Source organism: Musca domestica, unplaced genomic scaffold, assembly GCF_030504385.1.
Source record: "Musca domestica strain aabys unplaced genomic scaffold, Musca_domestica.polishedcontigs.V.1.1 2, whole genome shotgun sequence".
Lineage (NCBI taxonomy): Eukaryota > Metazoa > Arthropoda > Insecta > Diptera > Muscidae > Musca > Musca domestica.
Genome location: NW_026712249.1, coordinates 6,894,872 through 6,909,234, shown reverse-complemented (window position 1 = coordinate 6,909,234; position 14,363 = coordinate 6,894,872). Strand labels below are relative to the sequence as shown.

Genomic DNA, 14,363 nt, shown 5'->3' with positions numbered 1-14,363 from the left:
ATATCGGGAAGTACCGTTATATTTGGGGCTATACGAAGACGCGGACCTGCACAGACAATTTTCTGTCTTAAGCTGTAGTATCCATTACAAACTTCAAATACCAAATTTTAAACAATTCCGGCGAATACTGTCCCTAAAATCATCAAGATACCGAATATCGGGAGGTACCGTTATATGGGAGCAATACCAATAGGTGGACCTAATACCAAAAGTCCTGCAGACATAACATACATTTGAGTAAAATTTTATCAATCTACTTCATTTCGTTCGGAAGCTAGAGTGATTTCCACAGACGGACGGACATCGCAAAGTCGACATAGCATTTTATGCTGATCAAGAATATATACTTTGTGGGGTCTAAAATTTATATTTCGAGGTGTTACAACCGAAATGACAAACTTAATATAACCTCCTCCATACTATGGTGAAGGGTATAAAAACTATTGTTGAGACCAAGTACTAAATAATCCTCCTCACTTTTCAAAGAAAGTCTTTACTTACACATTTTTGAAATCAAACTATACCATTTTACAGATGGGACTATGCTTCATTCGGAGCGCCTATTATTCTTATAGAAAAGACAGCTGTTCCATAAGGAGCAAATTTTAATGTTTGCGCAAAAACAGGCGCAAACGCTAGAAACAAAAAGTCTGAATTGGGAATTAAGAAATTCAATCCACAACAGTTGGGTCGAACGTGGTACCAGACCCTTTGGGTGGCATAGTCCTGATTCTAATAATTCGATGAATTCAGGGAAACGTTCTGAGGTTAAAATAGACTCGGAATATCTGGACCAGGTTCGGCCATACATTCCCGTAGTGGACGAAGATTCTTGGCTATTCACACGCATTTATATCTAAAATGCATGGCAAGCAAAGCAAAGAAAACAAATGTTTTGATTTTTGTGATCAGTTGCTTCGAATACATTTTTAAGGACATTTCAGTCCATCAATGGATCTAACTCCAACAAGAAGTTAGTGGAGGAACATGGCTGCTTATCAAAGAACATGTGAGAAACAATACAAAATCGTCAAATTGAACCTCCTCATGCCCAATCAGTTCAGAAAAGTCTCCAGTTCATTTGCTGGGTAAACAAGAGTCCTTGAGGTACGATTACGATACCTTTTGAAGCCTTCGACAAGGCTATGGACAGATGCTATTGTTATAGATAAAATTTCCCGAAACATTTTTTTTTTTTTTTTTTTTGAAGAGGGCGGGCACCTTGGCTGCCCGGATATTGGAAAACTTATAATGAAGGTGACACGTGAGAAAAAGGTGTAATGTAAGGAAAATGGATCACATTCCATTCTCACCCACAAATCCCATATAACATTTTTAATATTCATTATTCTCCCTTTTGTAAGGATGGCAGTCTTCGACGTAGCACAAATTAATTAATTTCGTGAAGCCAATATATGCCTTAATATTCGAATTTTGAGAGTCTTATCCACACTTTTGATTAGTAATCCCAATTCTCTAAACTTGTAGCACTGTGTTTCGCGAAATTAAGACTAACACATGCCAAATAAATATTATTAATCTATGTTAGCAAAAAAAAAAGAGAAAAAAATGATTATCTAACAAAACAATACCTGTCATTATAGGAAGCAGATGATGCAGCAGTAACAGCAGCAGCATTACTCGAATTAACAACATTTCCAGCATGATTGCTAGACACAACACCACCAATGTGATTGTACGCTTCTAGGGGCGAAGGTGTTGGCAACGGTGTACGTTGTGAGATTACCGGCGTTGTGACGGCACTTGCGCTTATGGTCGCCGTTGGAGCTGTGCCCAAATAAAATTGCACAGACTGAGATTCCACATTGTCCTCACTGCCCGACGATTCATCACGTACCGTATTCGAGCTACTATTCAAAATGGCAGATCCGCTTAGGGCCGAATTACGATTATAACCATCGATAATACCTGGATAAATATATAAGATTTCTTGAAACTTTTAATCATTTAGACCTATTATATGGGGAATTTAAAATCTATAGATGATGCTAAATAGGAAGATTAATAGTTTGGGCGGCAACGGCGGGGTGGTTAAGACAAGTAAAAAATGTAGTATGGCTTAGCTGTTAGAAGATGTTGCTGCTTGTTTTTTTGGTTATTATTAATTAAAACTGTTCGACACAGCCAAGTACATATACATATGATAATCAAACAAAGGGAGGGAAGGAGGTAGGGAGAAAGAATGGGAAATGCCGTACATAGAAAGGGAGAAGGGGGAAGTATGGAACTGGACAAGGGGTAACGACAAGTTTATGTATTGTATTAAATGAGCCCACCATGGTATGGTAAATTTTTAGTTACAAATATGGGTACGGGTTGTTTCCACTAATCAATTCTGGTAAATTCATGAGTTTTGTAATGGTTTAAGAAAAGTTGAAAAAGAAATATATTGTTAATAATTTGCATCCATCATGCAACCAACACAAAAGACAATTGAACGAGCATGACATTTTAGACAGATAAAATACATACGCAAACACACGTACACATGTATGTATTAATGTGGCAAATTAAATAAAAATGAATTAGAAATAGACAAACAAATTACAAATCACCGGTGTTTTCTTACCTGGTCGTCGCAAACCCCATCACTCAGTTTTTTTGTCTGTTTTGGTTTTCAAAACTTTGAAATATCTAATTGATTTTCTGTTCAATTATTCAAATCATTAGTCTTGGTTTTTTTTTTTGTAGATATGGTAGAATGATTTGTATACAGAAAAAAGCGATGAAATTTGAATTTTTGTTTTGTTATGATTTTCATTTGTCCGTCAATCGTCAATACTTACTTTAAAATATTTATTCTATCTCTATTGTATACTTTAACATCCCTTCCGGTGATTACTAGTTCTCTATCGAATTTATTACAATTGTCTTTTATGTTGGACATGATGTATGAAATAACTCAAAATTCATGCTCTCTTGAAAAATGTTTTTGCGAAAAGAGACTTCTCAAATAAACAGGGAAAACGAACAGGGATTTATAGTCAAGAGAGTGAGAGAGAGAGAAAGCGTAGAGTATACATTAAGTGATTATGGAAAAGGAATGTATTGGATAACCTCTCTAGTTCAGATCTCCTTCAAAAATATAGCAATCGCAATAGTCTTATGTTTTAGGTGATCTGTATGTAGAATTTATTATCTTTTACACATTCGACCATTTGTAGGGATGGCTCATCTTCAAACCTTATACAATTTGAATAAGTTCGGATACTAAGGTAATAATAGATTTAAGAATATTCAATATTTTCAACATTGGGGGGAAAAACTAAACGAAATGTTCCGGTACAGACTTCTTTTGGATACGGGCTAAAAATGCCACGCGCAAAGATACGATTAAATCTTTGTTGCATAAAAAAATGTCTGACAACGAAATATTGATAATTTCTGGGTAATGTAATAGAAAAATTAAAAGTTAAGACTATATTGCAACCCCATTTACTTCTAGTAGAAAAAATGTGCTTATTTATTTACAGAGTGAGATGAATAAACTTCAACCAACTTCAGACTGCTGTCATTTCTAAGCCACTCGTCCGACAGCTGTTAAATTTATTCCAGTGACAGCTCACACAAAAGCATTTTGGTGAGAATTTTCCAGGAAAAAAGTTATTCGTGATGGAATTCAAGCGTGATAGTGTGATTTCTTTATATTTGGCTGGAAAACCACAAGTGGCTATCGTTAGAGCACCCAAGCATTTAAACGTGAACAAATCTTTTGTATCTCGTACCATCGCTCGTTACCCTGATACTGGTAGCATAGCCCGAAGTCAAGGAAGTGGACGAAAGAAAATAGCAACATCAGCAGAGATGGTTCGAAACCCGCGGCGCAGTGGCCGAAAATGGCTCGTGAGCTGAACATATCGCAATATTCGGGGTAAAGCCATTGAAATTCCAAAAAGTGCTAGAACTTACACCGCAACAGAAAGAAAATAGAGTCAAAAAGGCTAAAGAGTTGATTCGCTTGGCCGAAAGTGGTGAACTGCCAAATTTAGGTTTCCTGGATGAGAAAACATTCGTTGTCCAGTAGTTTGTAAAGAAAAAAATGATCGTGTTTACTTGCCAAAGAGGTCCGTTGAAAATGTGCACCATAACAGCCGATGGTCGCTCTCAGCTCGTTTTAATCGACCATGGTATCAGAATAAATGCCAAAATTTTATTGCGAAAATATTCTGGAGGGTGTATTAAAGCCTTGGACACGCAAAGATTTTGGCCGCAGACCTTGGGCATTCCAACAGGACTCAGCACCATCGCATTTAGCACGCGCCACCCAAGAATGGTTACAAAATGAGGTTCCTCGATTCATTTCCAGCGCACAATGACCGCCAAAATCTCCGGATACCAATCCGTTGGATTATTGTGTCTGGAGTATTTTGGAAAGCAAGGTTGGCACTAAAAATTACCAAAGTGTCGATCACCTCAAGCAAGCGCTTCGTCGGGAATGGGCCAAAATACAGCAGAGCAACATTCGGGCAGCGTGTGACGCTTTAATTGGCGGTTTGAAGGCCATAATTCGTGCCAAAAGTGACCAATTCGAACAAATCTAAACTTATTCTAAAATTTGATGCTATTTCCGACATTTTTTGCTTTAATTTAAAAAAAATCTAAAAATTATGGCGTTTGACTTTGTTGCAGTTTTTTTATCTCACCCTGTATATATTAGAAACTTATTTTAGGTCTAAAGCTGTATTTGATACAAAATTATGCTATAAAGCATAATTTTAGAAATATGGTAAGACAAAGGCCAAACTTTTTAAGGCCTTTTGAAGGCTTGCTTTAAGAATTGGTTTAAAAAAAGATTTTCGTCGGTCTACGTTTTGGTATAGGTCCTATATAAGGTCAAGCCCAAATATCTAGAATTGTTTAGGTTTTAATCATATTTTTCATTTCATCTCGCCAATTTTTGGATTTTATGAATTACGATTATGTAGACACGATACTACATTCCAATAAATATTGATTAAACTTTTAAAGGCCACACATCTTTTATGCCTAGAAACACTACAGTTCTATGTAAAGTCGCCAAACAGCGAAAAAGCATGTAAAGCTAAAAATTTCATGAGGGATGTTTTGGAGAGCCTTCTCCCTAACTACATCAAGGAAATCAGAGTAAGCAGTGACAACCCTAGGGTGGAATAATATCACTTGTCTATTTCTACACGTCTAGTGTCACTTCTCCTCCCCATGAAGTTAATCGGGAGGAGAATTAAAAAAGGTATTAATGTATTTCCTTGGAAGAAAAGGTTTGGCTACTACGACACAGGGCGTCAAACGTTCAAATGTGATAGATAATAATAGATTAAAGGAAAAACAATTGTCATTCTATTGATCTTATAAAACAGATATCAAATTGACGAATCGTTTACCGCCCTATTCGGGTTCGGCATGGTGTCGTTTTATCTATCTATCGAAAATCACATGATAAAAATTAAAGCTTGATAAATTTATATGTAATATCGTTATAAAAAAGTTTGTTTACTAATTCTAATATCAAAAAAAAAAAGAAAAAAAAATAAAATTCCCCCGAAAAAAACACACCTTAAAAAATAAAAGATCACAACAATATGTGAGATTACGGACTATGGCAAACATGTTTTTAATTGAACTTTTTATCTTCCAAAAGGTCAGAAAATTAAATAAACTTTTTATAAATTTCCATAAAATAAATGTTTGCGGAATTCCATAGCATTCCTTTTCAACGTCACAAGAGATGCTTCCCTGTTAACATCAGGGGAAATTTATTGTGTCATTTGCCTTTGACATATGAAAATAATTGTTTTTGTTATCGCCGCCAATGAGCAAACATAGAAGGAGCAGGCAATAACCTCTTTCTCTCTCTCACTCTCTCGCCGAATACCGCCAATATTTGTTTTGTTTTAAATCACCTTTGTTTCTGGTAAATATGTATATGTACATTATTGGGCCATATAAGAACAATTAATAAATCAAGTCTGCAACAATTCAGGGCAGTTTACTATCATCATAAAATAATACACAAATCATCCAATATAAAAATAAATCACTATAACCATACTAGACTTGAATTGATAATTAAACATAACAATAAAATTAAATCCATAAACAAATAAATACGTAATTAATAATAACAAGCAAGCACCGGAAAGGATTAAAGCATTCTATTAGAAATAACCACACACTGTGAAAACCAGGGTAGATACAAATATCACTTGTTTTTTGTATTTACAACAAAACATGGAAATAACACAATTAAAATTATAATAAAAAAAAGTTGGATTTTTATTATAAAATTTAAGTGAAATGCTATAAGTAAAATATTTATGTATAAAATATAAATGTAGAATTTTAAATAAAAATAAAAAGAGGCATAACGGATACATACAAAGAGAATTTTGTACGTTTCGAATTAATAAAAAGAATGTAGAATAAAAACAAACCGAATAGATTTAAAAACTATCAACAATTAACAGGTAATAAAAAAAAATTAAAACAAAAAAGAAAAGAAACATTTTTTGTATTTTAACGCTCGTTGGCAAAGAATGTAAAGAGGTTTGGGGGATTGTATGGAGAGAAACAGGTGTAGAAGAACTTAACATATTAAAAAAAAACGAAATCAAATGCACAATCAAGAAACGTTCCTTTTTTGTTTTCAGTACTAAAACATTAACTCCAGCGTGACAGGGTTATAATGAACAAATTACGCCAATTAATATTTATTCGAAGGGAAAAACCACAAAAGCTCATTATAACCATGTCAACTGCCGTAATTATTATTGCACTCCAAATCTTAAATCTATGTTCAAAATAACAGTGGTGGTGTTTTAGAGGAATATGGAAACTGGGAAAATCATTAACAATCGTTAAATGTCATTCATTAAATGATATAATATACGATTGAAATGGATTGGATCGGAAGAAGTTTTTTGATTTTGTCTTGCTTAAGTTCCTTTAGGTCTATCTCACACATTCAATAAGAATAACATCGTGGGTCGGGAGGGTGTTCGGTAGTTGGATTGAATTGATAGCAGTTGTATGTTTGTAGGTAGGTAGGTAGTTTCATTCAGCAGAGATCAAGGAAAAGTTTTCAAAATTTAGCTTACCTTGAACAGATTCATCATCTAATTCATCGGAGCTGCTAGTAATACGACCTGTAAAAAATTTAAATATACATTTGTTTTAATTTATGTGGTTAGCACACATTTTTTTATTTAAAATAAGTTAAAAATTTCCTACAATTTTAATTTGACATTAATTGTTAGAAATTGGCAATTGTTAGATTAAAAAATATTGAAACAAAAAAGTTCCCAGTAGACAATTAAATTTATATGAGAGCATAACAATAGTAGAAGGAATCTTCTAATACATTTGGTTTCAAATATCACCTTCTTTATCTAAACGAGTTGCTATAGGTCTTCTATAAATAGAATATCTTCTATAAGTTGATCCCTTTAAATAGAGAAATCTCCAAACCAAGTTTTTCAAAAAGAAAAAAAAAACGAGTAAAATAGTTTGGTTTTGCCGAAAGATTTATACCCCCAACCTTGAGTTATAATTATTCAAACTGTTAACCCTTTATGGGGAAGGTTTGGAAGCAGTTGGCCAATATTGACAAATTCGTATCTGACCTAAGACTGACACAAATATTACAACGTGACAGATTTGGATTATATCGACTACGTCCTATACTTTACAGGCTGAGATAAAAAAAAACTGCAAAACGCCATAATTTTTAATTTTTTATTATATTTTTTTTTTTTGGTAGTGTTTAGTGCCAACCTTGCTTTCCAAAATACTCCAGACACAATAGTCCAACGGATTGGTATCCAGAGATTTTGGTGGCCATTGTGCGCTGGAAATGAAGCGAGGAACCTGATTTTGTAATCATTCTCGGGTGGCGCGTGCTGAGTCCTGTTGGAATGTCCAAAATGTTTTCGTGCCCAAGGCTTTAATACACCCTGCAGAATATTTTCGCGATAATATTCGGTATTTTTTCTGATACCACGGTCGATTAATACGAGCGGAGAGCGACCATCGTCCGTTATGGCGGCCCACACCATCACCATTGCCGGCGTTTGAGTTCTGGTGACCAACCGAAGATGCATATTTTCAGCTGACCTCTTTGACACGATCATTTTGTTTCTTTTTAAACTGCTGGACAACGAATGTTTTCTCATCGGAGAAGCAACTAAGCGTAGCTACTCTTTAACTCTTTTGAGTCTATTTTCTTTCTGTTGCGGTGTAAGTTCTTGCACTTTTTGGAATTTCAATGGCTTTACCCCCAGCTCATTTTTCAATATTTGCCGGATGGAATATTGCGATATGTTCAGCTAGCGAGCCATTTTTCGGGCACTGCGATGCGGGTTTCGATCCAGTCGCTTCTTTACTTTTCGAATCATTTCTGCTGATGTTACTGTTTTCTTCCGTCCACTTTATTGGGGTACGCTACCAGTATCACGGTAACGAGCGACGGTACGAGATACAAAAGATTTATTCACATTTAAATGCTGGAGTGCTCTAACGATAGCCACTTGTGATTTTCCAGCCAAATATAAATAAATCACACTATCACGCTTGAATTCCATCACGAATTACTTTTTCTGGAAAATTCTCACCAAAATGCTTTTGCACGCTTGTAAAGAATATATAAAGGTGTCACTGGAATAATTGTAACAGCTGTCGACCGAGTGGCTTAGAAATGACAACAGTCTGAAGTTTGTTGCAGTTTTTTTTTATCTCACTCTCTAGAGTATCCTATCTACATACATGACCTAGTAAAGATCAAGACCTCAAGACCACTTTCTATAAAAATATTTATAAAGTTATCTAAATGAGGACAAATTCTTTGTTTTCCTACTTGTAGAAGATTTACCATTAACACCATATTAGATCTATGGAAGGTTTGTAAGTAAAAGGTTTTTTTCGGGCAGTCAAAAGGTAAAAAAATCTTTTACACGTCCTCCGTACACATACCACTTTCAGAAATTCTATAGAAGGAACATTTTCTAAATGAATTCTATAGATGAAATACCTCCTACAGGTCTTCTACCACTCACCTTGGACCACTACTTTTGGAATTCAAGCCGAAGTCTTTATATGGTTTCTCACTTTCGAATATAGACAAGTCGGCGAATAATGTTATTTTATAGAACTTCTCTTTTGAGGTTCTTCACCATCCAAATATCTTTCTCGCCAGTGACTTTCATTCACAACAATAAATCAAATCAAGGAAGCCAATTTGGAAAACAATAGGATTCATGGCGGGTGGGGGTTAAAAATGTTCTGTTGGATATATAAATTTTAAAATAAAAAACGACATGGCAATAGAAATCTCTAGCGACATGTTTTCCCCAAAGCATAAAGCGGGCCACACCAAAACTACTTTTAAAATAGGCACCTATATCAGTTTAGGGACATTTACAAACATTTTAGACAAAAACACAAGCAAATTTGCACCTTTCAAAGCTAAAATTAACCCCAATAATTGTTCTTATTATCAGGAAATTCTCTAAAAATTATAATATTCAAATACAACTTACCTCTCGAACTCTTAATGGAAGAACCGCCACCATTTCGGCCATACAACACACTTTCCAAATACGATAGACCATTGTTATTGACAATATTCATGCCCAGACATTGTTCAATTTGTTTCCATCTATGCAGACGTTCTTGCAATTCGTTTGTCACCTCTCCCAGAGAGTTACGTGCCTCGACAATAGAACGATCCACATCATCGATACTCTTGCCATGTGTCGAGACGAAAGCACCCACCAAACTGGAACGTTTTTTACGCAACTTCTCACAGGCTTCACGGGCCGACTGCAGTTGCCTCTCGGCGGCAACGCGTTTCTTTAAATGATTTTTACTTTCCAATTCATAGGTGTATTGCAGCCATGACTGCAATTGGGGCGGTGGGGCCCAACAATTGTCGACCAATTCAATTTCGGCCCGCGACAACTCAGTGCGTAACATTTCGATTTCTTTTTTCAATTGTTGTACTTCCAAATCTGAATTGGAAGATGTTAAGGTGGGTACTTCTTTGAGGCGACGCTCTAAATCCATTTTTTCGGTGGCAACATTTTCCTGCTCCAAACGAGCTCGTTCTAATTCCTAAAATAATACGACAAAGTTAAAATAAGTTGTTAATTTTGATTGGAAAATTAAATGTTACCTTTTGCATTTCCTGTAGACTTTGTTCGGCCCTTTGCAGACCCTCCATATCTTGGGCCATGCGCCGCAAATGTCTTTTGGCATTTTTATTTTGTTGATATGCATACCAACAGCCTATTATAGCACTTAACAATAAGGTAACTAAAATGTAATCCTTCCAGCGGGTACCAGTCTCTGAAAACAGGAAACAAAATTGTAAGTAAATTATTTTGTAGATAGATTCCCAGCCTTACCTCTTGGTGGTCCAAATAGTACCACATCCATAGCTTTAAGGGCAATTTTTTGTTTATGTATGGGATCCTTGATGCCCAACACATTACTAACATAATGCATATTGTTAACAGCCAATCTGAAAAAAAGAAAATAATTAAAATCATTAAGTTACATAAGAATAATATATATTGAGAAACACTTTACCTTGGTAAGGCTGCTCCCGATACCTTATGTTGTTTAAATAGATCCACATATTGAGGCAATTGTACTGATTGAGCCAACCAATCTGTTGTTTGTTCAATGGTCCAATTGTGCACCTGAAGTTTGGATTTGTCAATTAATAGAAGTCGTTATGGAAATGTATTTTTAAATCATACCTCTGATCTCAACCATGCTTCCCACAATTCCTTAACAGAAATATGCATATCATCATTGAAATGGAAAGCTTTTTGACGTTTTTCATAACCCGAGTCGTATTTTAACTCTTCGCGCAGGAACTGCAAGCAAATAAAAATATTGGAATTAAGAATTTAAATTTTGTACTTTTTTGCAGAATAAAATTAAAACTATCTGGGTTATATATGTATGTATCTGATACTCTTTGTTATAGGAATCAATTCTTTAAAAAATATTTAGCTGGGCTATTGGAGAACATTCAACCTATTTTCATGATTTTTTTTCCAGGACCGTTGGACCTATTTGAGAGGAGCAATAATACTTGATATTTTGTGAATATATAGGGTTGATTGGTTAATATAATGTTATCTTTTGGAGAGGGCAGTGTTGACGTTTATTTGTTAGGATACAGAAGCAATTTTGTTGTTGCAAAATGGTCAAATTTAATCCCAATATTGGCGTTTTTGTAAAAAAGATAAAATTTTTTCCAAAGAACAATTGCCAAATAATATTAAATTTTAATTCGAAATAATTGATTATTCAAGGTCGAGGTCAATGAATAATCAAATATTTCCAAAAGTCAGGTAAAGGTCGAATAATCCTAACATGTCCATATTTATTAGGAATATTCTTCAGGATAATTAGACCAATTAAACATTTGAAAATTTTATTTCTAAGGCCATAGACAAAAACTTCTTCATTTTGAGACTACTTTCCGGCAAAGACTATCCCAAGAATAATCTTGGATTTGTAAGAATATATTTTCAAGGTACACCCCAACAATACAGGGTGAGTTAAAAAAACTGCAACCAACTTCAGACTGCTGTCATTTCTAAGCCTCCCGTCCGACAGATATTAAAATTATTCCAGTGACAACTCATTTTATTGTTTACAAGCGTACAAAAGCCTTTTGGTGAGAATTTTCCAGAAAAAAAGTTATTCCTGATGGAATTCAAGCGTGATAGTGTGTTTTCTGTATATTTGGCTTGAAAACCACATGTGGCTATCGTTAGAGTACTCCAACATGTAAATGTGAATAAATAATTTATGTCTCGTACCATCGCTCGTTTCCGTGATACTGGTAGCGTAGCCAGACGTCAAGGAAGTGGACGAAAAAAAACAGCAACATCAGCAGAAATGGTTCGAAAAGTAAAGAAGAGAGTTGATCGATCATTTTGTAACCATCACAAAATGAGATTCCTCGGTTCATTTCCAGCGCACAATGACCACTGAAATCTCCGGATACCAATCCGTTGGACTATTGTGTAGTGAGTATTTTGGAAAGCAAGGTTGGTACTAAAAAATACCAAAGTGTAGATCACCTAAAGCAAGCGCTTCGCCGGGAATGTGCCAAAATACCGTAGACCAACATTCGTTTCATTGGCCGTTTGAAGGCCATAATTCGTGCAAACGGTAACTAATTCGAACAAAGATAAACTTATTCTAAAATTTGATGCTATTTCCGACATTTTTTGCTTTAATTCAATAAAATTTGAAAATAAAATTTAAAGATTATGGCGTTTGACTTTGTTGGAGTTTTTTTTTATCTCACCTTGTACAAACATATTTGTTAACACAAGATCTGTTGTGAAGATCTGCCAACCCCTTCTAGTATCTCACCCACAAAAGAGTCACAGTTTCCAATACTTATACCTGTCATAACTTGCGAAAGAAGTCGGCAATTCTTTACAACTTGTTATATCTAAATGTTTCTCTTAACCAGAAATCTGATATGAATTTATCGGAATTTTTGATTCCGCACAAAATTGGATATATATGTTCGATTTCCTTCAAATTTTGCACATACCAATATTTTTATCTGTATTAGATGAAGTATGAAAATGGACAACTTTACGCATATTTCCTCATATCTCACATAAAGTATAGGAAAGCCGAAAGCCGAAAGTTTTTTGACAATGTCCAAGAGATTCGAAAAATTAGAGTTATATTCTTTAAGACTCTTTTGAGGACTGAATTTTGTGTGTGTATTGCAGTAACGACATTCTTTACACAAAAACCCTCAATCATTGTTTTTCAAGGTTTAACTATCTGTCCTACAAAAAAAAAAAAACAATTAAATACTCAAAAAAAATATTAAACCAAAATACTAATTAAAATATTTGACCAAATTATAATCAGGCAATGTTGATTGTTTTCACGTGCCCACAACAAAAAGTACACACGCCGCAAATAAAGAAACCTCCAATTCAATAACATTACTTCGTCGTCACGGTATTTGGGTTACCATATTAAGACAATAAAATTTGTGAGACAAAAATAACTGGACTACATTTAAGGTGTCGTGTGCCTTTGCACACCTTAGCCACCTTTGTGATGGGCGAAAGTATGCAATTATAAATGACACTCACAACAAAAGACAAGTCAACAAAGACTTACATCATCGGATTCGCTTAAATCAATATTGCCATTATCATCGTCATCTAACTGTTGATGCAAAGTTCTAATGGCCTCCATGCCCAAACGATCTTGGACATTGTAACAATCGATATCATCAGCATGGCAAGCACCGTCGGCAGAACCACTTCCTAGAGAGCCTAGAAAAGAGGGGGGAAATGCAAAGTTTAAGGGCTTTATAAAAATAATCGTATTTGGAGTACTTACTAAATTCATTGCTAACAGCCTGTGACATGGCTTCGCTTAACAGATTATAGGTATTTTTAGGTTCAGCATGACCACTGTGGGATGGCTGCTGGTGATACACAGCCGGTTGGTGTTGTTGACTATTTATAATAGCTGCTTGTGATGGATGCTGATGATGTGGCAAGCCACCGCCACCGATGCCATGGGAAGAATACTGATGTTGGTATTGTTGCGGGTGATGATGCGGTTGTTGTTGTTGCTGCTGGTGTTGCTGTTGTTGATGCTGATGTTGCGCCTGTGACGCATGATGTACCGCCGCCGGGGCCTTCTGCTGTTGCAGCTGCGCCCCCGACGCCGGTATCTGACCACCAGCTATTGTGTCACCCGGTGAACTGCCACTGCTATAGACTAAACATTTGTGTGAAGTTAGTGTGATGATTAGAGTAAATGTAAGTAAAATTTTTTGAAAAAACTGCATTCTGTCTTTTTGTTTTCAAGGTGTTTTTGCGTTCCTTGTGTCCGCCGCAGGCACACACGCACACAGCACAGCACAGCACTCTGCAAGGCACACAATTGGGTTTCGTTGAAATATATTAACTTCCTTTTATGATTAAAACACTTATGAAGAGATTTATGGAGAGCTGTTGGAAAAAGAAGAAGGTATAAAGGCAATAATTAAAATATCTGAGTTTTTTTATTTAGAAATGGAATTTTAATTCAAAAATTCCTCTGGTTTTTGCTTTCCTTGGAAATGTGAAAAAGTGAGTATAAATTATCGTTTGGCAAATTCGCTTTAATCATATATTCCTTATTTATCTTTAGATAACAACCTCATTAAGCAGATAAGTGTACAAAATTGCTTTGAAAGTTATAAATGTCTATGAATAATTAATATTTTTATTGTTACAATGAGTCTGTGGAGCAGAGATACGTTGGGATGGGTATATAAATATTAAATTATGAAAACAAAAAAAAAAACTGAAAGCAAA

The 14,363-nt window shown here is 35.2% G+C and overlaps 1 protein-coding gene across 10 annotated transcripts in view; it reads right to left on the bottom strand.

The window, feature by feature from the left end:
* The window catches only part of LOC101897090 (stromal interaction molecule homolog), a 33,880-nt gene that overhangs the window by 8,016 nt on the left and 11,501 nt on the right, over window positions 1-14,363 (bottom strand). For 7 of the 10 annotated variants that reach the window (XM_059121741.1, XM_059121742.1, XM_059121740.1 and 4 more), the window contains 9 exons: window positions 13,396-14,015; window positions 13,171-13,328; window positions 10,755-10,874; window positions 10,582-10,694; window positions 10,398-10,513; window positions 10,166-10,338; window positions 9,531-10,104; window positions 7,095-7,142; window positions 1,593-1,950 (listed from right to left, as the gene is read on the bottom strand). In XM_059121741.1, the coding sequence (XP_058977724.1) occupies window positions 1,593-1,950; window positions 7,095-7,142; window positions 9,531-10,104; window positions 10,166-10,338; window positions 10,398-10,513; window positions 10,582-10,694; window positions 10,755-10,874; window positions 13,171-13,328; window positions 13,396-13,852 (2,117 nt within the window). In that variant the 5' untranslated portion in view covers window positions 13,853-14,015. Of the gene's footprint in view, window positions 1-1,592; window positions 1,951-5,896; window positions 7,143-9,530; window positions 10,105-10,165; window positions 10,339-10,397; window positions 10,514-10,581; window positions 10,695-10,754; window positions 10,875-13,170; window positions 13,329-13,395; window positions 14,016-14,363 lie in introns of those variants that run through there. The other 3 variants (XM_059121744.1, XM_059121749.1, XM_059121748.1) reach the window with 3 other exon arrangements.